The sequence below is a fragment of the Guillardia theta genome, assembly GCF_000315625.1.
Source record: "Guillardia theta CCMP2712 unplaced genomic scaffold GUITHscaffold_87, whole genome shotgun sequence".
Lineage (NCBI taxonomy): Eukaryota > Cryptophyceae > Pyrenomonadales > Geminigeraceae > Guillardia > Guillardia theta.
This window is the reverse complement of record NW_005434587.1, coordinates 131,134-152,811: the sequence shown is the minus strand read 5'-3', so window position 1 is coordinate 152,811 and position 21,678 is coordinate 131,134. Positions and strand designations below refer to the sequence as shown.

General features: G+C 53.8%; 8 protein-coding genes across 8 annotated transcripts in view; 4 read left to right on the top strand and 4 right to left on the bottom strand.

Annotated features, from left to right (window-relative positions):
- Window positions 1–552, top strand: part of GUITHDRAFT_77483 (hypothetical protein) — a gene marked incomplete at both ends in the record, with an annotated part of 2,465 nt that extends 1,913 nt beyond the window's left edge. Inside the window, 2 exons of the mRNA XM_005825061.1 lie at window positions 174–252; window positions 298–552. Coding sequence (XP_005825118.1) covers window positions 174–252; window positions 298–552 — 334 coding nt within the window. The remainder of the gene's footprint in view (window positions 1–173; window positions 253–297) is intronic.
- Window positions 553–653: 101 nt separating this feature from the next.
- On the bottom strand, window positions 654–1,725 carry GUITHDRAFT_144446 (hypothetical protein; the record flags this gene model as incomplete). The annotated part of the gene is made up of 5 exons (XM_005825060.1): window positions 654–749; window positions 797–883; window positions 928–1,064; window positions 1,235–1,292; window positions 1,342–1,725. The coding sequence occupies 5 exons, from the start codon at window positions 1,723–1,725 to the stop codon at window positions 654–656; spliced, it is 762 nt and encodes a 253-aa protein (XP_005825117.1).
- A 731-nt stretch (window positions 1,726–2,456) lies between these two features.
- Window positions 2,457–4,474, bottom strand: GUITHDRAFT_115689 (hypothetical protein; the record flags this gene model as incomplete). The annotated part of the gene is made up of 11 exons (XM_005825059.1): window positions 2,457–2,503; window positions 2,561–2,601; window positions 2,695–2,881; window positions 3,312–3,619; window positions 3,665–3,765; window positions 3,816–3,896; window positions 3,947–4,012; window positions 4,070–4,136; window positions 4,180–4,259; window positions 4,333–4,365; window positions 4,424–4,474. The coding sequence occupies 11 exons, from the start codon at window positions 4,472–4,474 to the stop codon at window positions 2,457–2,459; spliced, it is 1,062 nt and encodes a 353-aa protein (XP_005825116.1).
- A 1,376-nt stretch (window positions 4,475–5,850) lies between these two features.
- GUITHDRAFT_115688 (hypothetical protein) lies at window positions 5,851–11,350 on the top strand (the record flags this gene model as incomplete). The annotated part of the gene is made up of 12 exons (XM_005825058.1): window positions 5,851–6,089; window positions 6,145–6,277; window positions 6,337–6,807; window positions 6,864–7,164; window positions 7,219–7,341; window positions 7,401–7,604; window positions 7,652–9,145; window positions 9,202–9,288; window positions 9,581–9,634; window positions 9,686–10,153; window positions 10,233–10,319; window positions 10,377–11,350. 12 exons carry the CDS (start codon window positions 5,851–5,853, stop codon window positions 11,348–11,350), a joined length of 4,635 nt encoding a protein of 1,544 aa, XP_005825115.1.
- A 23-nt stretch (window positions 11,351–11,373) lies between these two features.
- Window positions 11,374–12,059, bottom strand: GUITHDRAFT_115687 (hypothetical protein; the record flags this gene model as incomplete). The annotated part of the gene is made up of 2 exons (XM_005825057.1): window positions 11,374–11,787; window positions 11,832–12,059. The coding sequence occupies 2 exons, from the start codon at window positions 12,057–12,059 to the stop codon at window positions 11,374–11,376; spliced, it is 642 nt and encodes a 213-aa protein (XP_005825114.1).
- Window positions 12,060–13,682: 1,623 nt separating this feature from the next.
- Window positions 13,683–14,039, top strand: GUITHDRAFT_77452 (hypothetical protein; the record flags this gene model as incomplete). The annotated part of the gene is made up of 1 exon (XM_005825056.1): window positions 13,683–14,039. A coding segment is annotated over one exon (357 nt), but the record flags the coding sequence as incomplete, so codon positions are not given.
- A 525-nt stretch (window positions 14,040–14,564) lies between these two features.
- Window positions 14,565–16,122, top strand: GUITHDRAFT_77426 (hypothetical protein; the record flags this gene model as incomplete). The annotated part of the gene is made up of 3 exons (XM_005825055.1): window positions 14,565–14,723; window positions 14,790–14,855; window positions 14,899–16,122. 3 exons carry the CDS (start codon window positions 14,565–14,567, stop codon window positions 16,120–16,122), a joined length of 1,449 nt encoding a protein of 482 aa, XP_005825112.1.
- Window positions 16,123–16,670: 548 nt separating this feature from the next.
- GUITHDRAFT_43842 (hypothetical protein) lies at window positions 16,671–19,814 on the bottom strand (the record flags this gene model as incomplete). Its single annotated transcript, XM_005825054.1, has 4 exons — window positions 16,671–17,375; window positions 17,430–18,432; window positions 18,531–19,219; window positions 19,272–19,814. Coding segments are annotated over 4 exons (2,940 nt in total), but the record flags the coding sequence as incomplete, so codon positions are not given.
- Window positions 19,815–21,678: the final 1,864 nt, after the last annotated feature.

The following is a 21,678-nucleotide window of genomic DNA, read 5'->3' as shown; positions in this document are numbered from 1 at the left end:
CGTCCTCCTCCTCCTCCTCCTCCTCCTCCTCCTCCTCCTCCTCCTCCTCCTCCTCCTCCTCCTCCTCCTCCTCCTCCTCCTCCTCCTCCTCCTCCTCCTCCTCCTCCTCCTCCTCCTCCTCCTCCTCTCCCTCCTCTCAAATTGCTCCTGCCTCCTTTCACGTTGTCACAAAGGCCCAATTGGATCCGGCTTGCCTGGCAGTGGCTGCGGAGGCCGACAGTCGATCCTCTGGAGATCATCGCCGCGAACAAAGTAGGGAGTTGTACAACTCTCCTCCTCCTCTGACTTGGAGAGCAGGGGGTACTGGGATTCAACCTCATCTGGATGTGGGACAAGGTAGAGGAGATGAGTGAGATGCTGAAGTCGATGCTGGCTGCTGTTCCGTGGAAGGTAAGAGGATTTGATATCGATCTTGTTGCCTCACCAACCTGTCAGAGGCCCTTGGTAGGAAAGACTTACAAGATGGAGGATGCTGCAGATGCGTTGAGGTTTCTGCAGAGTGGCCAGAACGTTGGGAAAGTTGTTCTTGTTGTGAATTCCGGCAGCTCATGATAACAATCGGTAGCAAGTTATTATGATACACTCTTTAGAAACAATGATGCTTACAAAAATTAAGATTCAACCATTGAACAATCAGGGCCGATTTTCTTTCCTCATCTCTTTTTTGCTTTCGAGCTGAGAAGATCTTCATCCGCTGATCGCTTGGAGGCCTCGCTCCCTTTTGCCACAGGGGTTTCCTCCTCTTCGTCCTATTTTCATGAATCAGTCTCCCAGTATCGCTGAACATCAATTCTACCATAGACTCCGTCTGATCTCCGTCCTTTTCTTTCTCTGCTGTCTTGCCCTCTCTCTTATACACTTCCATGCGCTTCAATTTGTTGTACTGTGACAGGGTCAACAAGAAGAAATACAACATCACAAGCGAACCAGCATGGGGTTGCTTGCAGACAGCTCTGGCGAGACGCTGTGAGGCATTGCGACTGAGAAAGCCAGGCTCTGAGAGGAGATAGGGAGTGAAGAGACAGGGGTCATGATAGCCATGGGGACTGCCGTTGTCGATGAAGCTGCTGTAAGGTGCAGCTCAGAGGAAGAACAAGGGCAGGAGCGAAAGGAGAAGCAGGGCACCTGCATGATTTTTCCGCCGATTCAAAAGAAAGTTCACACACTCCATCTCCTTCTCATTGAGAACTAGCTCCACAGTGAGCACAAGCGCCAGGTACAAGAAAAGACTGACCAGCTTCGTTGTTCTTCCTTGCGGCAGCTTTCGTTGACTCGCTCGTTGTGTCGTCGTTCTGCAGGCAGAGGATTCACAGGGGGAAAGGAAGATGAGCAGATGTCTACCTCCTTGGTGTTCCACATGGACACAAGAGTCCAGCCTCCTCGCTCAAACATGTCCATCCATTCGATCTTCAAAACATTTTGTAGAATGCTGCGCCTCTCGATCGAGATGGGCAGCCGGATTGTGAAGTGCCTGTCGAGGAACGCCGGTAAATCACAAGGATACAACAATGATCTGCAGTACTTGATCTGATCAGGAGCCTCCGTGTCTTTGGCATCATCCACGATGACAGGATCTGGAAGTTCAGAACCCAGCGCATTCTGAAGGACACTAGTAGAGCATTGCTTGAAATCTTCAATCAGCTGCTTTTCTAACAGACCATATAGGCTGATAACTGCTTGCTCCTTCGTTAAGGGGAACTTCGCCTGGAAGATGAGATGCGGCATGCCGAATAGCACTTGAATTCTTGCGGCAAAGGGACTATGAAGAGCTGATAGTCAACGCCATGATGGTGTGGGGCAAACGATGGCCTGCACGGAGCCATACTCCAAACCCTCCCATGCCTAACCTGCCATCTTTCCGATCAGTTGTAAGGTCACAGCACATTCGCACATTCAAGTGACATTCACTGAGCATGTAACATTCAACACGTTCTCTTCATCAGGACAAGTGAAGGGAGCAACTAAATGTGAATGTGCGAACTATCTCTGCTGACATGAGACGCTTAGCTTCAATCTTGATCCAAGGTTTGACGCTTGCAACGACATGTACGATAGAGTATCTTCTGCTCTTCCTGTGAACCTTCCTTGAACCATCTCCATCTGTCTTCTTCATCGCTTCTGTCCTCAAACTCTCAACTTCTTCATGATCGCGTACTCTCTTCACTTCCCTCCATGTCCTATCCATCTCCTGTCCGCTCCGCATTCCTCTGTTGCAGGCGTTCGAAATTTAACTGACATTCTACCTATTTTAACAATATTGTGCTTAGAATTAGGTGACATATGGGTTAGATCACAGGCTCGGAGTGACCCGAGGGACCGAGGCAGCCCGGACTGGCCGTGGAGGATCATCGTTGGTGACTGACCAGGCCGGCAGCCTCGGAGCCCAGCTGAGTCAGGCTCTGCACTGGCGGCGGCACAGTGACGCTGGGGGATGGGACCCGCGGCAGTCCGTTTAATCACTCATGATTAATGCCCCCTCCTTCCTCTTCCACGGCCTCGTCCCCTGTAATGACGATAAAAGAACTATTAAGGATGAAAACATCAGCACTGCCAGCAATACCTTCCGTGGCTCCCTCCTCTGCCGCTTGGAGCTTCTTCAAGCTGATTGGATCTTGAGTTGTCAAACGAAAACAGACTGGATGAACGTCACACTCTGCGAGAAACACCGAAGCGCTTTGACACGATGTCGCTCACCTTTCCATGATCCCCTGTTGATTGTTCTGAGCAGCCACAAGCGGCTGCACCGCCCCGCTCTTGGAGGAGTTCAGAGTCATGGCTTGCAATCTTGCTTCAGCGGCACGAACTCGCTCCTCCTCGTCAAACTCAGCCTGTCGGGGTGGTTGAGAATCACGGAGCTCCTTCAGGTTCAGGTTCAGCCCACCTGCATGCGTCGAGCTATTGCCTCATCATCTTCCTCTGTCAAGAACGCTTCAGGGTGGAATGAGCAGGAGCAGTTTGAATCACAAGCTCACCCTGTGCGTATCCTCTACTAGCTTGCTCGAGTGCTGCATGATGCGCGCCTCTCCCTCTTGCGCCATTCCTAGCGCCCCTCATTCCTTGAACATGTCCCTCAGCTGATCTTGCAGCTGGAGGCTGATACAGCTGGAGGATTTTCCTCGGCTTTTCAGCAGCTGGCTTGCTCTCCATGACGTTCGGCTGATTCTGCGAGGCTGGGGTGGGAATATGGGTGCGAACGACCCTCTCACTTGGATCGCGAGTCACTGTGCCTTCCTCACGCGCTTGTCCCTGCGCATGCTCTCTTCCTCCCCTCCCTCCCCTGCCCCCCCTCCCCCCTCTCCCTCCCCTCTGACCAGCAGCCTCGTTGGATGGTGTCTGATCAACTTCTTGCCTTCCGGGCCTGCCACCCTTGGGCTGTCCTCCAGCAGTGCTGGGAGCGTTGATAGGCTCGGGTTGCTCCTTGCCTGCCCGACCTCCTTTCTGCTGGCCTGCAGAGTTGCTAGGCGGAATTCTTGCCTCGACTTGCCCCTTATGTTCTTGTCCACTCTTCTGTCTTGGAGTATTGCTCGGAGCATCATTTGCATTCTTGGTCTTCGCTGATTCTTTCCTTGGCGCGTTCGCCGAGGCATTGTTCCTGCTTTCTTGCTGTCTGTTCCGCCCGCTAGAGTTGAGTCAGGAGCTCTCACGGCCAACGATCGGAACTCACGCGTCTAAAGACTCAAACTTGGGCGGGGGCTCGAAATCCTCACTTTGGGCTTTCTTGGCGGCATCTTGAATCATCATCTTCCTGGCAGAATTCCCATACTTCTGTATTCGAGCAGGATGAGTCAGAGAACTCTTGACTTGGACATACACACCTTCGAGGTCTCCCATTCCTCTTTCAACGATTGAACCACTCCACCCAACACCGTACAGCAGCCACTCCCCAACAAGAGTACCTGAGTCAGCCACATTAGCAATAGCGAGGAATTCTGCCAGTTTCTCATACCCCACTCTTTACATTGACGTTGTGGATCTTCAATTTTGTTCCAGGAGGAGTTTCGAGTCCCAATCCCTGGTAACGAGAAGTGGGGAGATACATCAGTTGGCCAACACAGCAAAAAAACAACACCTTGATCGGCTCCATCTGCAATGCAACGCATTCGCGTTTTCCATCTGTGAAGGAGTACAGCAGAAGCCTGTTGAGCTTCAGCGGTTGTCACCTCCGCATCTCTCAAGTACGTGTTCCGACTTGCCGCGTGTTGACTGTGACTCGGCTCACTGACATTCACGCATTTGGTCAACTGGACTACGATCGGCCCCTGTCTCAAACGCAAAACAATTATCTCTCAATGCAACGCTGGAATCTCAAGGAAGAATCATGATATTGCGCACCTTGACGCTTTCTCCGTCCATCCTGTTCACAGCCTGCGATGTATCTCAACGACACAGTCGCTAAAACGACAAAAATGTTGACATGCTTTACCTCTGGAAGGGATCCACTTCCAAACCTCTTCAAGTCAGAATCATAGAGCATCTTCAAGATTCCTTGTGGGGTTTGGTTCTCAAGATTCATCTCAACGGCCTCTGCGTATTTCAGAAGCCTGGAATAAGGTCATACAATTTGACAATAATGGGTATTTTCCGCCAGGAAAGTCAGTCCAGGAAAGCGGAATCACAGTTTATCTCACACAACACTTTCCCTATCGGACATTCGAATACATCGTCCACAGCACAAGAAAACCATGATAATCTCTACCTCTCTTCGTCCACTGCCATCCCTGCCGCCGCAGCCGCCGCAGCCGCCGCAGCCGCCGCCACCGCCATAACAGAATAACACAGTCAATCGGTTCAATTCGACGGTTTGGTTCGGTTCCGATCACCCCGGCGGCCGGGCTGGCGCGGCGGGCCGGGGGCCCTGGCGCGGCGGCGCCTGAGAGGACCGCGTCACGTGATGTGACTCCGTCAGCCCGGACTCACCTCCGAGTCAGTCGGACTGACCGGACTTTGAGTAAAGAAGTGACCGGACTAACTTTACTCAAAGTGAAGGCAGTTAAAAATCAGTACGAGGACAATTAGGAGAGTCGAGGAGGCTTGGCACCCTGACACTGTCGCACATGCCAAACGGCGAGAAGAAAAAGACAGCGAGAACCAACCCCAATCCTGCCGACTGCTGTCCCCCAAACTTAACTGATACCTTCACTTAACGGCGCCCACTGGACAAGTCCCCCGCCGCACGGCCATGCCAGCGATGTCGCGTTGGCCGCCGCACCGGACTCAGTCGGACTGAGAGTTGGGCCGAGAGAGTCTCGTAGCCCGCGCAGTCCCAGTAGTAGTACCTCCCTAGGGTTGAATATAGGCTTGCCGTGATGGGGGTGAGGAGGGGGTTGACTATAGGCTTGCCATGGGGGTGAGGAGGGGGTTGACTATAGGCTTGCCATGGGGGTGAGGAGGGGGTTGATTATGGCCTGAGGAGGGGTTGACTCAGTCATAGGCTTGCCATGGGGGGTGGTAAAGGAGATCCCGAGCTGGTTCAACGAAACGCGATGGATGACTATGACATGAGCCGATGGTAGAGGTGGGGGTGGGGGGTATAAGAATCTTGCAGCGTGGTAGTACCGGTAGGAGGAAACGTCTAGAGGAACGGCACACTGACAAGGGGGGTGGGGCCCTTCACATGGACACTTTTCAAAATACGGGAGTTGACGTGTATGTGTCAACGAGGGTGGGGTCCTGTCGAGCTAAAACCGGACAATGGGCATCTCACGCGCTTGCATCAAGCTGGTCATGCTTGAACGACCCGGCCCCTCCCACCTCTCCATCAGGATCCTCCTGTCCAAGCTCCTTCCCCTCGCCTTCTTCCTCTGCCTCCCTTCAGCTGTCTCATCGACTCTCACACAACATCCTGAGCAAATGACGCTGAGAGCACTGGAGTGGGAGATCCGAAGCATCAAGCAGAACCTCTCCGCTACCCTCGACGAGCTCCGGTCCCTCAACACTTCCGTCTCCTCCCTGCCACAGCTGCCCTGGGGCAACCTGACTTCCAGCGTAGTTCGCTGTTCCCTCCCTTACAACTGGTCTCAGATCATCAACAAAGAAGAGGAAGGGAGAGTCCAGATCGGCGGCCTAGGACATCTCATGCAAATAGACAAGTGCGTGCTGCTCCTGCTCTGTCTTTAGCTAGTAGACTGATGCACTTGCGGCTAGATACGAGGTCTGGGTCTGCGACTACGACAACCGCTGTGTCCAGCAGGAGGGAGATGCCTTGTGTTTTGTTTTCGACGAGGTGAAGGAGATTTTCCTCCCGTGGGGTCTGGACTCCGAGCTCCTCTTGACTCAGGTCCGAACTGCTCATCTTGATACCCTCTGCTCCTCTACTAACCTTCCCTGCGTCTATAGCAAGGGCCTTTCCAGCCGGACCTCGCTATCTCCAACATCCTGGCAAAGCTAAAGGTCCTCGAGCAGGAGATTCGCTCGGGTGGATGCGGGGGGTCCTGCATGACCAGCCAGCAAGTGCAGCAGCTGCTGGACCAGTACTACCTTGAGCCCGGCTACCTATGGAGCGCCGGCAGCTTCAGCCAGTGTAGCAGCCTGTGCGGTAGCGGGGTAGCGAAGAGAAGCATAACTTGCATCTCCAAGCTGCTGGAGCAGGTCGAGGACTTCAGGTGCTCCAACCGCTCGAAGCCCTTCGCGGAGGTTCCCTGCGCCAACTACTCCCAGTGCTCCTTTGAGTGGGAGGTCGGCGCCTATAGTGAGTGTCTCACGGGCTGCGGTCAAGGTTCACGACGTCGCTCGGTCTCATGCCGGAGGAGCGACGGCGTAGTGGTAGAGATTGTGAAGTGTTTGGGATCGGCTCCAGTGCAAGAGGAGGTAAAACACGAGCTGATGAAAGAGGGGGAGGGGCATGCGGCTGACGTTGTGAGCAGCCTTGCTCCAACTTCTCCTTCTGCTCCTACCGCTGGGCCAGCTCTTCTTGGGAAGCATGCTCCAGCACCTGCGGTTCCGGCTTGCAATACCGGTCGGTGATGTGCGTGCGGTCGGACGGGGTGGAGGTGGAGGACGGGATGTGCGAGACAGGTTCGAAGCCGAGGATCTTCCAAGCGTGTACGGGAGCGTCGGGCTGCAACTATACCTTGATGAACGAGTGCGCTATGAACACAGACAATTGTGCGACGCACGCAAGCTGCTTCGACACGTACGCGAGCTTCGAATGCAGCTGCCAGCCAGGTACGCCACAGCTTGCAAGCGAGCATGCATCAGAGTCATTGACGGGAGAAACAGGCTACGTGGGGTCCGGGACCGTGTGCGAGGACGAGAACGAGTGCGTGAAGCGGACAGGGTTGTGCGATGCGACGACGATGTGCGTCAACACAGAAGGAAGCTTCCAGTGCTTGTGCAAAGAAGGTGAAAGGAAGAGGGTAAGGAGACTGCAAACCATCTGACGTCATCTTGTGGGGCGGCAGGATTCTACCTCGACGTGACATCGCCCTCGAGCTCTTGCGTCGCATGCTCTGCTGGGCTCTACACCTCCGGCCTCGGTCAAACGTCATGCAGCTTGTGCGCGCCTAGCTACTACGGGTCAGCAGACAGCGGTTGCAACCCTTGCCCCGCTGGCTCTTCGTCAGCCTTCGGCAGCCAGCTGGTGACGGACTGCAAGTGTCAGTTTGGTGAGGGGCAGGAAGCTCGTGCGCAAGCTGACAAGGCTCGTTCGCAGGCTTTTCCGGGAGCATCTCGAACGCTGGCGACAGCTGCAAGCCCATCTTCTCAAACGTCGAGGAGCAGACGCGCTGGCTCAGGCTCGGAGCATCGGGCATGTCCTGCACTGCAACGTGCGCAGCAGAAGGCAAGACGTGCGTGAGCTCAGCCATCAACCAGATTGACGACGAGGAGGCGATTCGCTCGGCTGTGAAGGCGGCGAGCATCGCGTCAGACCGGAGGATCCGTGCAGCGATGACGGAGCCGCAGAAAAGGCCGGAAGGTCTTCACTTTCGGATGAGCGCAGGAGCTCGCAAGCCAGAAGACGATGGACTGCAGGACCTGACAGCGAACAGCGGGCACGTCAGGCGCCAACGTTACGTTGAGTATGGGGCAACGAGCTTCCCTCTGGTACCCAAAGCGGAAAGTATCTGCTGCTCAATCACGCAAGAGTTCTATGTGGACTTGCCGGTAGAGCTTTCGAGCTCCAGGATGATCGATATTAGCGTGACAGTCGAAGGTTCCAGCAGCGGAGATAACACAGAAGCATTCTCATTGGTAGACTTGTCAGGATGGAGAGGTGCGTGTATGAGTGATGTGCCTCAAATCGAGGACCCTATGATGTGGAGTAGGATCCCCTTGCAATCTCTGAACTGCAGGATCAGAGCTCCTCTCCAAGAAGCTCTGGCTGACGGCGGTGGTCAAATCGGTCCTATCGCCATCAGCTATTCCTCAATATCTTACAACGGTCGTTCGACGTGGCGGATCTCGGTTGGGCAGCTGGAGGACGAGACCGAGGAGCCTCTGAGGCCCATGTCGGACGGCAAGCTCAAGTACGTCAATGGTTCATTCCAGGATGTCGTCACCTTCCCTCCCATGAGCATCCCAGGCCCCTTCTTCACTCTCTGCTCTATCTCTCGCTACAACGACAATTTCAGAAATAGAATTCTGCAGGCAGCAGAAGCGAACTTCTATCACGGCCATCGGAACGGAGGACGCGAACAAGCTTCCTATAACGGTACGTGGAATCTTGCGCAGGACTTGAGCCCGACAGCAGAAGCGTGGGTGGTTCTGTGCGGACAAAATTACCAGGAAGGAAAGTTCTTCCTCAATGGTGTCGAGTATCAACAATCAGCTGCAAGCCTTTCCAGTAGTCTGCAGCTCACCATCAATTACAACACATGGGATTTTTACCACCGTTTCTTCCTCGAGAGCTCAGACTGGGCGTTGAGTGAAGTGGCGATCTGGCAGGGAGCGTTGCGAGAGGATGAGCTAAGAGCCGTATCAAGTCACCTCATGCACATGCTGTCTGATGGTAGCGATGTTCTCTACAACCAGACTCTCAACGTCTCCTGCGACAAGGTCTTTCCCGCTCTCAACGGTTTTGCTCCCTTCGTGTCAGCATCGGAATGTTTCTTTCCAGCAAAAGGCTATCATTCTACATGCGACGCGAGCTTCAATGGAGCGAGTCGCGTGTGCGTGTGCTCTGCGCCATGCCTGGAGAACTTCTACGGTACCGCCTAACATGCCTTGTGCGGGCGTTTGACGCTCGAGATGCTCGCACTGCAGGTCATGCCGACGCGTGTATTCGCTGTCCCTTCTACTCGCTGTCGCCACCCGGCAGCTCTTCCATCCACGATTGTTCCTGCGATCAAGGTAGGCTCGCTTCCCTCGAGTCTCGCGAGGGATGGTAAGAGGCGTCTTACGCTGCTTGCTGCTGCCCTTAGGACGCTACCTGTATGTCAACTCGACGGTCCCTGCCTGGGGCCCTCAGGGCTCCTGCCATTCATGCCCCGTCCATGCATGGTCGCCTTCCGGCAGCTCTGCCATCAACGAGTGCCGGTGCTGGGGCGGTAGGTGTTGTGCTTGCTTGTGCAGAGACTGACGGGCAGCTGGCGCGTAGGTTTCTACCTTGATCAGGGCCCCTCCTGCTCGTCCTGCCCGTCAGGCCTCATGTCGCCCTTCGCGAGCTCGTCTGTTGAGGATTGCATGTGCAAGCCAGGTGAGGGACGCTTGCAAGCCCGCGTCGAGTCATCACCAGTGAGGGATGCAGGCAGCTACGGATCAGCTGGAAACTGCTCGTCCTGTCCGGCTTTGAGCACATCGACACCGGGAAGCACGTCGATCGAAGACTGCTTCTGTCTCGCAGGCTTCGGGGTGAAAGCGACTGGATACAGCAGGCAGGTCACGTCGCCGACAGACAAGTGCGAAGCGATCGTCGACGAAATGTTTCTTGCAGAGAGTGTGGGAATGTCTTGCTCAGAGGTCTGCGCGTCCAAGAGCCTCGTGTGCATGGATGAGGCTCAGCCCTTGCTCAGCAATGCAGATCTGCGTAGCCTGTCTACTTTCTTCAGTGTGCCGTTCACAGGCGAGATCGTTGGCACCAGCAACCTGGACGCTCCCTCCTACAATCATGAGACAGGACAAGCTTTCCTCCGTTACGGCTCACGCGGCTCTTGTAGCGCAACTAGCTCTACCAACGTCAGAATATGTCGATGCACATGTGCAGACAACCAGTATGGTAAGCACCTACATCCTCCCCCTACCCTTGGAGCTTGTTCCTCCTCCCACTATTCGCCACATCTCACGTTCCCATGCAGGCAACACAGGCAGTTGCTTGTCCTGCCCGGCCAACAGTTCCTCCTCCTGGCAGGCTCAGGGTCGATCAAGCTGTATCTGTGACTCTGGTGACGTGGCTGGCGCATGTCGCCGGGAGCGCTGACTGAAGTCTCCTTGTTCTGCAGGGTACTTCTTCAACGCCTCGCAAGAGTGCAGCCCTTGCTCGAGCGGCACGTACGCTAAGAGGATGAAGATGGCCGACCAAGACTTCGGGAGGAATGGAACCATGGGATGGAAGGGCACCGAGCAGATCACAAGCTGCGGGAGGTACGGATCAGTGCTGGGAGGGCTCAACGAGCTGGCCGAGTACTCGAGGGTGGGCAAGACTTTCACAGGCTTGTGCCCGCATGGCTTCTTGTACATCAGGATGCAAGTGCTACTAATCGACTTTGCTCAGCCAGTGATGGTGCGTCTGTTTGTGAACCGACAGGAGGTATGGAACCAGACGATATCGGCAATTTCTCCATCGTCAACGTCAGAGTGCGGCCAGAGCCAAGGAGACGCGATGATCAATCCTTCGATGCGCTTGTATCACACGGAAGGCTACGTGGAGGCGGAGGTCCAAGTGGACTATGTCTACTGGGAGTCAAGCGTCAAGACGTTCTGGGGGCTGAAGGACTTCTCTGTCGTGGTGCCATGCGCGAGCTCTTCAGCATCGGACTGCAGCATGACGTCACCGTTGACTCAGACGTGCTCGGAGGTCACTGAGAGCGGAGTGCCTTGCATGCAGTCAGGCGTCTACCTCTACGTCTACTATCCCGATACTTGGATGAACTTTTCAGACGCGGAGGCAAAGTGTAATCAGATAGGCGGAGGAGGAGGGCAAGTCGCCTACTTCCCAGATGGACAAACACACGACGAGGTGATCGCAGGTCTTGGGATATCATCTGATAACTGGATCGGACTTCAACACTCAGCAGGACCCCAGTACGACTTCAAGTGGGTGACGAATGGACCGCCTTCTTTCACGAGATGGGCGGATGGGGGACCCAATGACGGCAATTGGAACGATCTCTGTGTGCTCCTACGCGATTCCTTGTGGTACGACGTCCCATGTTCCAGTACCTATCGGGTGCTTTGCAGCTACTTGGCAGTTTGAACAGGTTTTATTGACTCACTGAGTCAACTGACCGGTTGTGAGGCCGGGGCGGTTTCCAGCCCCGGGCCCGGACAAGCACGGAATACCTTTACAAAATGATAAACTCTCTGAAATACCAGAAGAAGTCTCTCATGGGGGGCAATCAAGAGACCGTTGACCGACTCAACAAACAGATCGCATCCATAGATAGATCTAACATTCATGGGTGACAAGGCCTCCCGTGATATTACCTCCCGGCTGCAATAGATGCCGATTGCCCTGTTCTTTGCTATGTAACCATGTACGCGAATCTTGTCGACAACGGATGACAGGGAGTTTTTGTACATGGATACTGCATTTCCGTAGATATCCAAGATGCCGACACAGGATCCGAATGGGCTGAGTTGCTTGCAAGCATTGAGAAGCCATACATGCGGGCCCTGTGGGGAGGACAGCATCTGTGTGATGTCAGAGGCCCTCACGTCCTTGAAATTACTATCACATCCGTGTTGTCGGATGCGAAGGTCGAGAGCAGCAGCAGCAGCGGCAATGGCTCGTCGTAGTGTATTATGTTGAGTTTCTTCGCTATCTCTGCAAAGGCAGTGTCGGGCTCTATCTCCCGGTTGGTACCAAGCCTCATGTTTGGGATGACCCGGAACCCTGTATCCTCGTCACCCCCGCAACAATAAGGCATTGCATAGGACTTCTTGGGCTTGACCATGTTCCCCATCACTGAGTTCAGTCAGAGGTTCCGCATGGGGCCGTGAACGTACGCGCCGTCTTTGTCCACCGTCTCTCCGACCACGGTGATCACGTTCCCAAACGCCCTCTGTTCAGGTGGCAGTGCACCCGCTGAACGCCGGGCATCGTTCTTTTACACCTCCAACGTCATCATACTGTGTTCATCTATTCACGACCTTCTGACGAGGAACCACGGGCCGCCCCGGCTCCACATTTATCTGATTCAGGGCAACTTCCGTTCATTTTTCGGGCCTGCTGTCTTCCCGGGCGGGCCCGCGCCCGGCGTGACTCGCCGGCGCCAATCATGTTCTTCCCGGTGACTGAGTCCGACTGAGTCAGCGGGCGGCACTGCGGCATAGACCACCCCACCCATCTCGAACAATGACACCGTCGGCCCGGCACCCCATCCAGGAACTGATCACCCGTGGTTTTCTCTATCAAAGGTATCAAATCGCCAGGTAGGGTCCTTGGCTCAGCCCTGGTTTCCCAATCACCCTCCCCCCCCCCGCCTCGCAGGATCATTTTTGCTGCTTGTACCCTACCAGGATGATATTGACCGTTGAAAAAGCCTTGGAGTACCCCTATCAACATAGACAACTGTCAGGTCAATACAGGGGTAGTGTTGTGGTATCACCGGTCATGGACTGCGCCCCTTTGGTTGTACGACAACCACCAATGTAGAACCCCCACCCCACACGCGATCATATCACCCTTGAATTGCCCAATTCTTCACTCTCAAATCTCCTCAAAATTATCCCAGGGGTAGTGACCCCTACCCATCATAATTTCACCCCCACCCCCTTTCTCTAGATTGTTTTAGGAATCATGGCGATTCCCCCGCTGTGTCCTTGTCCTCCCCCTTACGCCCTCCCTCTCCGCCATTCCTCTCCCGCCTTCAATAATGTCATGGCAAGAAAGTCCCTTCCCTGCTACCTCGTCTTAGTTCCCCTGCCGTCTTCGTCTCGTCTCATCTCATCCCCCCTCCTCACCCTCATCAATTTTCCCGGCTGCCTTCCGTACACTATAGTTGTGAATTCTCCGTATCTCAATCCATCGCGACCTCTGGGCTTCCATCATGTTCAATATTTCCTTCATACTAACTTGATGCCTCCCTCCTTTTTCATGTCAATCTCTTACGAACATGCACTTCTGGCATCCTTTGTCCCGGCTCATAGAAATTATCCATCGTTGACACATTATCCTCTCACGATAACTGTCTGTAGACCTTCTCGTTTCACTTGGTGTGATGCTTTCCTTAAGAGCCTCACGCCTTTCGCTCTGATTTCGCATGCACATGACCGACATCTTGCACTGATCTGTTCTTTTTCCTGAAATCAATTTTCACGTTCCATGCGTAGGAACAAAGGCTGCCATGTTTGATAAGAAGACCTTGATAGACCTCCTGAGTCAGACGGAATTCGGGAAGAACGAGCTAGAGGTATGCCAGGAGCAGCAGGGAGGGATGATGGTTTGATCGCTGTTTTCAGTCCCTGTATGCGCAATTCAAGCGAAATGGAGGAGGGGACGGGAGAATGAATCTTGTGAGAATTCGTTCGGTTTCAATTGCTCGTGGATGATTTTTGTGGTTTATTAGGCCGACTTTTCAGAATTTATGAAACTGAATGGGCTCCAGGACGCTGTGTTCATTGAGAAATGTTTTTCCGTATCGGATACTGACAAAGATGGCTTGATCAACTTCAAAGAAGTAGCCACCTGTCTGTCAGTGCTGCTTCGAGGCAACGAGAGCGCGATGGATGAGTTTGAATTCAGGCTTTGGGATTCCGACGGAGACGGTGTCCTGAAGAAAAACGAGTTCATCGAATTTTACATGCACGTCTCTCGACTGGATCCTGAATTGAAATCTTTTGACGATGAGAAGATTTTGAGTCAGGCCGAAAAAGTTTTCTATGCTGTTGATGTCAAGAAAACTGGAGCTATTGACCTGGACGAATTCAAACAGGCCATCGAGCATCGTTCACTGTTGCTCAGTGAGAAGATGTATGAAATCCTTCACGACCCCTTACAAACCAAACTCACCGAGCAGGAGCTGCAAGCCTTTCATCCCGAAGAAAGAGCGCTGATGATGTTCCTGGGGGAGAAAGTTGCTTTCAATGAGGGCGAAACTATTCCGGATAAAGCCAAGACTATCGATGGAGAGGAGTACGAGTGCTTCTACATCGTTCTTGAAGGCTCAGTTGAGGCATTTCACGAAGGGCTGGGTTTGAATGCTTCAGTTACCCCAGGAGAAGACGCATTCTTCCACGAAGAATCAGTCTTCATCAAAGGAATCGCTACCTCCCTCTCCGCACGTGCCCTCTCCAACTGCACTCTGCTAAGGATTGCGGCAACGGATTTCATGCAGTCTTACCTGCAAGAGGCTGGTGGAGCTGCCACGATCTGGAATCGGCTGAAAGCAAGGATGACCGATCAAGTCACAAGAGAGCAGGCGCTGTCTCCGAAGGATACGCACTATGCCGACCTTGCGCTGTGGAAGATGCAGTACTTGCAGTCGTCTGGGAAGGTGCTCACAAAGAAGAACATCAACCAGAACTTGGTGGAGATGCAGTATGCAGTCCGTGGCCTCGTGCCCATCACAGCTGAGCGCATTCAGAAAGAGATTCTTAACGGAGACACCTCGAAGCCGTTCAAGGAGGTACCTCGTGTTGACTTTGAGTATCTTCCATCATGTCCACGATTGTTTGACTCCTTTCTTTACCAGGTTCTGTATTGTAACATTGGCAACCCTCATTCTGTGGGACAAAAGCCGATCACCTTCTACAGAGAGGTATAGTCCTCTGCAGATGTGTCAGGGTATGATATGGCCTCAGGTCCTTGCGCTGGTGGACTGCCCGATGCTGCTTGAGAGGGAGGGAGTGGAGAAGTTGTTCAAGCCGGATGTGATCAAGAGGGCGAAGGAACTGATCGGTCTGATCAAGGGAGGAACTGGAGCCTACTCTCACAGCCAGGGCATCGAAGGGATCAGGAAGCATGTAGCAGAGTTCATCAAGGGAAGGGACGGGCATCCTGCGCAGGTAGGAGATATCTTCCTCACCAACGGGGCATCAAGTGGCATTCAAATGATCCTCACCACGATCATAGCGGAACCCACAGACGCGATTCTAGTGCCACTGCCCCAGTATCCCATCTACAGCGCGCTGATCAAGCTGCTCAACGGGACGCAGGTAGGTTACAGCCTTGACGAGTCCAAGGGCTGGGCTCTCAACATCGACGAGCTCATGGAGAAGATCCGCGAGGCGAGAGTGCAAGGAGCCAAACCCAAGGCCCTCGTGCTCATCAACCCCGGCAACCCCGTCGGCAACTGCCTGAGCTACGACAATCTTGTCGACCTGGTCAAGCTCTGCAAGGCTGAAGGCCTTGTGCTGCTTGCGGACGAGGTGTACCAGGAGAACATCTATGCTGATCGCCCCTTCGTGTCGCTCAAGAAGGTCGTCCGGGACCTCGGGCCCGAGTTCTCCGGCTTTGAGTTCGTCTCCTTCCACTCGACATCCAAGGGAATAATCGGGGAGTGCGGGAGGCGCGGGGGCTACATGGAGTTGTGCGGTTTTGACCCGGAGGTTCAGGCTCAGATCTACAAGCTCGCCTCCTCCGGACTCTGCTCCAACATCGACGGGCAAGTGATGGTCGACCTCATGATCCGTCCTCCCTTGCCTGGCGACGAGTCGTACGAGGACTTCACGAGGGAGAGGAGCGCAATCTTCGACAGCTTGAAGAGGAAGAGCATCTTCCTCCATGAAAGTCTCAACGAGATCGCTGGTGTCTCCTGCCAGCCACTCAAGGGCGCCATGTACGCCTTCCCCAAGCTCGACCTGCCGCCCAAGGCCATCGCAGCGGCTGAGGGCGCGAAGCATGCTCCCGATACCTTCTACGCTCTCTCGCTCCTCGAGAACACCGGCATCTGCGCTGTCCCCGGCAGCGGCTTCGATGGGCCCAACCACATCCGACTGACCTTCCTGCCAGCAGAGGACAAGCTGAAGACAGCCATGTCGCACTTCCGCAGACACCACGAGATGTTTGTGAAGAAGTACAGCTGATGCGTTCTTTAACACTTTTACCGCACACGGATAGTCAACACCCGCACGCTTCTCTCCTCTCCTCTCCTCTCCTCTCCTCTCCTCTCCTCTCCTCTATTTCGATCATACCGGAGCCCAGAGCTGGACCGTCGCTTCCCGCCGCTCCCTCACCTCCACCGCAAGTGAAGGTTTCCAACCTACAAGTCTTCTCACGCTTGAGATCGCTTGACAACTCGCACGTCCATCTTCTTCACTCCCTGCGGCTTCTTCTCCTGCACTGCCGTCTCGCTCGCCGGCAAGTCTCCTGCCCACTCCGCCACCGCCGAGTGGGCGGCGAGCCCCCCGCCATGACCGTTGTCGAGCTCCTTGACGATGTCGCTGGGCTGGGGGAAGTAAGTGCGGATGATGTACTTGACAGAGAGCTCCGGGATCATGGCGATGACAATGGAGAGCAGCTGTGTGAACCATCCGACGATGGACCAGAGGAGGACAGGATGGATGTCGAAGTACTCGTACGGGATCTGCGTGAAGAAGCTGCTCATGGCCCAGAGGGAGTGGATCAGGCCTCCAAGGACGAAGAGCAGCCAGCCAAGCACGTATGAGAACAAGCTGTAGTTGGTCAGGTAGTTAGTCTCGATGAGCAGCTTCAGGTTGACAACGGCTATGATGGACTGTTGAACGATGGTGCCGAAGACCACGTGCCCGTCCTCTGCCCACGTCGGCTTGACCGTCATGTTCATGAAGATGGCGGAGGCGATGAAGAAGCAGATGACGGTATGGTAGATCCCCGTCAGGAACCACCGGAGGAGAACGCGCATGTTGAAGTCTCGCTGCTGCTGCCCCGACATGTAGAGCTGAGGGTAAGCGATGGCTGCTGTCGGACTCACGTCGTTCTCGATGGTGCCGAAGATGATCACGCCGAAGAAAGCCCAGCCGACGTTGAACCCGGCGAGCATGAGGGCGTCGAAGAGAGCTGTGCCAGTCCACCCGCTGTAGGTTCCGAAGGCGAAGAGGGTGGAGACGAGGGTGCAGTTCTTGTAAAGGGAGTACATAACCACCACTGACACTCGCTTGTAGTTCGATCGGCCGTGCACGAGGAGCAGCCGCTTGAGGAACCGAAACTGCGCGATGGCATAGTCGGAGGAGCGGACAGCCTGCATGCCCTCGTTGCCGCTGATGCCGATGCCGACACTGGCCTCCAGGATCATCGGGACGTCATTGGCTCCATCCCCGATCGCGAGGGTCATCGGATAAGGCTTGACGTTGTGCTTCACCTGGGAGGAGTAGAAAATTCAGCACGTACAGGCGGATGGGGACTGAAGACTTACCATGGCGACGATCTGACGCTTCTGATCGGGTGAAACTCTGCATGCTACGACTGCCTTGCACTTCTTAGCGAGGTCGAGGAAGGAGAGCATGAGATCGAGGCTGTCAGAACTCGCGTCTTTCTCCTCCTGCGCTCGCATGATTTCTAACAGCGCCTTGCCGTCCACTATCAGACAGTGCTCCTTGTCAGGAGTCTTCTTCATATCCTCCATCTCCTGGATGACACTTCGCTTGATCGTGTCCGTGTCGCCCTCCAGCAGATAGATTCGCTTCATTTCCTCCTTGATCAAGTTGCATGCGAACCCGATGTTCTCCGCCGTCTCCTGCTTGTCTCCAGTCAACACCCAGATCTTGATCCCCGCCATGGCCAGCGTCGAGATCGCATCTGGTACTCCGATCTGTAGCTTGTCCTCGATCGCCGTCGCTCCGACAAGCGTGATGTCTCTCTCGATCATCTCTGCTGCATCCATCAATTTATCCTCGCGGTCCACAAGGGAGGAGGCAGCATGACGAAAGACCTTGTCCCACTCCCTCCACTCCTGCTCTGAGATTTCTCTCTGCCCGATCACCAGGGTTCTCAGCCCTTCCTGCGCGTAGGATTTCAGCATGTCGGCAGTCTCGTGGATGTATGATTGTCCAGGTGCCAGCCTGTCCAGCATGACGTTGTCAGCTCCTTTGATGTACAGCATGAGCCGGTTCTCAGGAGTTTTAACCACACAAGACATCCTCTTCCTGGTCGAGTTGAACTTGTTGACGTTGAGAATCTCGTAGGTCTCCCGCTGCCCGAACACATCCACCGTGTGGGTCTTGGCAGTCTTCTCGCAGTAGAAGAATCCCAGGCACTTGGCTGCGGATACCAGCGCTCCCTCGTCGGGAGACTCTGCCTGGTACTTGATCTTGTTGGGTTGCGGTTCACCCTCAGGGACGACCGTGTGAGATACTGAGAGGTTGCGAAAGAAATCACGAATGGCGCGGCTGTCAGGATGGTTCGATTCTATTCGCTTCCTTATCCTCACGTCGTCAAAGGTCTGCGGTGAAGTCAGTCAGTGTTTGTGAAGGTAGACAGCGGAGGGCAACTCACAAAGCTGGGATCGTAGTTGTACTGAGCTATCGTAGCATCAGCATCCGCCTCTGCTGGATCCTTCTTCATCTCCCCCTTCTGTCTCATTGCCATCGAAGCTCCAATCTCAGTCGTTCCGAACCCGTAGGATGTGTTGACGATGAAACATTTCCTGAACTCCATCTCATTCCTTGTGAGTGTCCCAGTCTTGTCACTGAAAATGTACTCGATCTGTCCGAGCTCTTCATTCAGGTTGGAAGTGCGAGCGAGTGCTGGAGTGTCTGACTTGGCATGATACATCTCCACGTCATTATCAATCAGCACTTTCTGCCCGAGTTTGGCCAACTCCATGGAAACGTAAAGAGAGATCGGCAGATAATTGTTTAGCAAGATGAAGTATGTGATCCAGGAAGATAAGACTTCTGCAGTCGATTGCGATTCAAGATAGGGCATATACCAAGTAGTCTTATTGCCTTTCGCCCAGATTGCATTTCCAATACATCCAAGACTGCACATTATAAGTTCAAAGAGCAAAACGGCCGCAAGAATCCTGTTGGTCAATCTCTCTACATTGCTCATTTTCAGCTGAGCAGCCCTTGCATTCATGAGCAACTTTGTTTGTTTGCCAGCATAGACGACGACGCCGTAAATCCACTTGGTGTTCCTTAGTACAGCTCCTCGAAGAAGCACTACATCGTTGTCTACAGGGATAGTTTGTTGATCAATGGTCACCTGAAATTATCAAGGCGTGAGCTTTTGAATGAGATGCAATGGAAAACTTCACCTTTCCCACAAAAGTGTACAGCCGCTTGTTGGGCGGTTCGTATTCAAAGAGACCGCGAGTTTTAGAAATTTGAGAATGGTTCCTTGCATCCTGTGTCAAACTGAGAGAGGACTTGATCTTCAGGTTTGTCTCGCCATCCAGGTTGCAAGTATCGATGTATGAACCCCCGGACTCATCACTTGACGCAAGCTGAACCAAGTCTGCCGGGAACTCCGTGCCTTTCTTTACCCACACGATGTCTCCGACTTTGAGGTTCTTCCAGAGTTCCTCAACAACTCTTCCGCCCCGAATGACTTCAATGACCCGGTTGTTGACTTCATAATCGTCCTTATGACGTTTGCTATCTTCCCAGATCTCACGCACCATGTTGGCGGCAAGTACAAGAGCAAGAGGGGCCGCAGTCGAGTACCGCCCTGTGGGTGACAGAGGAGTCAGCAGCTGCAAAGCTGCGATCACCAAGAAGTAAATGTTTGCAAATCTTGAGAACTGTTGGTAAAGATTGATGAAGAGGAAGCTGTAGAATGTGTACTTTGCTGTGGTCACAGAGTTTCCACTGATCGGTCGTTTCTTCTTCTTAGCATTTGCTATCTCCTGCTCGTTCAGCTCTGAAGCGTTCAAATGAACGCGCATGTCGGACTCGCTGCTTTCATTGATGACATCCTTCCTTATCTCCGTCAGCTTCATCCAGTCTGGCATCTTCACCGCACCCAGGGACTCAGCACCAGCGTTGTTGACTTTGCCGTGGAGCAGAGAAGACTTTCGCTGTGGTGGTGGCATGTTGTCAAAGTAGTCGACCTTCTCATCATTATCATGGTGATCGTCATCGACATGAATCGTGTCGTCATCGGGTGGCTGGAAGCCGCCGCCTCTCGGCCTGAACTTGCCGAAAGCGCTGGTGGTCGTCTGAGGAGGAAAGAAACTGTCGTCGGATGCCTCTGAGTGCGTTGCTGTGGATTTTCTTGAAGAGCTTGAGCGACGAGGCTGATAATGATGCTGATCCTCGTCGTTGTCATCCCTCTCCAGCGACACACCGCAGCCCAACGACGGACAAGTCTCCCAGTGGTTCCTCACCGGCGCGTCACAATTCCAGCAGTATCCCCACTCTTCATCACTATCACTCCCACTCATCTCCTCTGAGTTTCCTGTCATGCGATGATCATACGCTGCTTCTCTCCTCCTCCCTTTGTCCCTCGGCTCCATCTCATCCATCTCGTAGGACCCCGCTCCGTTCCCTCTGTTCCTCCTCGGCAGCAGCTTCATGTCCCCCATATTTTAGCCCTTCTCCTCAACCTCCGCTCTCCGCTCTCTCCTGCCGCAAGCAGTGCAGCGTTCTCTTCCTCCTGCTCACCCCTTCTCCTCTCCTCTTCTTCTCTCCTCTCTGCCCCTCTCCTCTCCCCCCGCTACTGCCTCGCCGCCATTGCTCTCATTTTACCGCCCACCGTTTTTCTGTCTTTCTAGTCAAGCATCTTCCTACCACCGGGTCTTAGCACTTATATGCCTCAGGTCTTAGCACCAAATTTGTAGTAATTCTACCGCATAGTAAGACCGGACTAGAACCTCCCTGGTAGCTTTCTATCCATTTGCCGTATCTCGGTCCTATGACTCGGTCCTATCCAGCAGGGATATTGGGATCTACATCACCGTATTGACTTACGATATCAGTAGGACCTGGGGTCTTAGAGTGAGCCTAGTCAGCGATCAACATTTCCGCTGTACCCTACCCCTACCCCCATTTGTACTTAATTATTAGTAGGGGCACTTTAGGCTCTTGTTGAGGTCGAATACCACCCCTACCCTTGGAGGTTGACGGCCACCAAGGCGTGTGGAACTTGAAAAGGCGAGTTGCAGGGAGTGGAGGAGAGAGGAGAGAGGAGAGAGGAGAGAGGAGAGAGGAGAGAGGAGAGAGAGGAGAGAGGAGAGAGGAGAGAGGAGAGAGGAGAGAGGAGAGAGGAGAGAGGAGAGAGGAGAGAGGAGAGGGGAGAGAGGAGAGAGGAGAGAGGAGAGAGGAGAGAGGAGAGAGGAGAGCGGAGAGGGGAGAGAGGAGAGAGGAGAGAGGAGAGAGGAGAGAGGAGAGAGGAGAGAGGAGAGAGGAGAGAGGAGAGAGGCGAGAGGAGCCAGGGGACATCGTATGAGCCACTCGAGCGCCGTGGCCCTCGGAAGTTAAGAATCAATCTGATTCTCCCACTTCCCTCGATCCCTACCTATTACTTTTGCTCGTGATTTTTTTTTTCATCTTCTCATCCTCTAACTATGTTTTTTATTGTCTTTTCCCCTTCCTATAATTGAGTTATGCGTTTGTCCTGATTTTTTGTTTCGTGTTGACTCTTATCTCTCTTGTGGTTCTAAATTCCTCGTTTTTGCTCCTCTCCGCTCTTCTTTCTTCTGCTTTTAGCATCTTCAAGTGAGT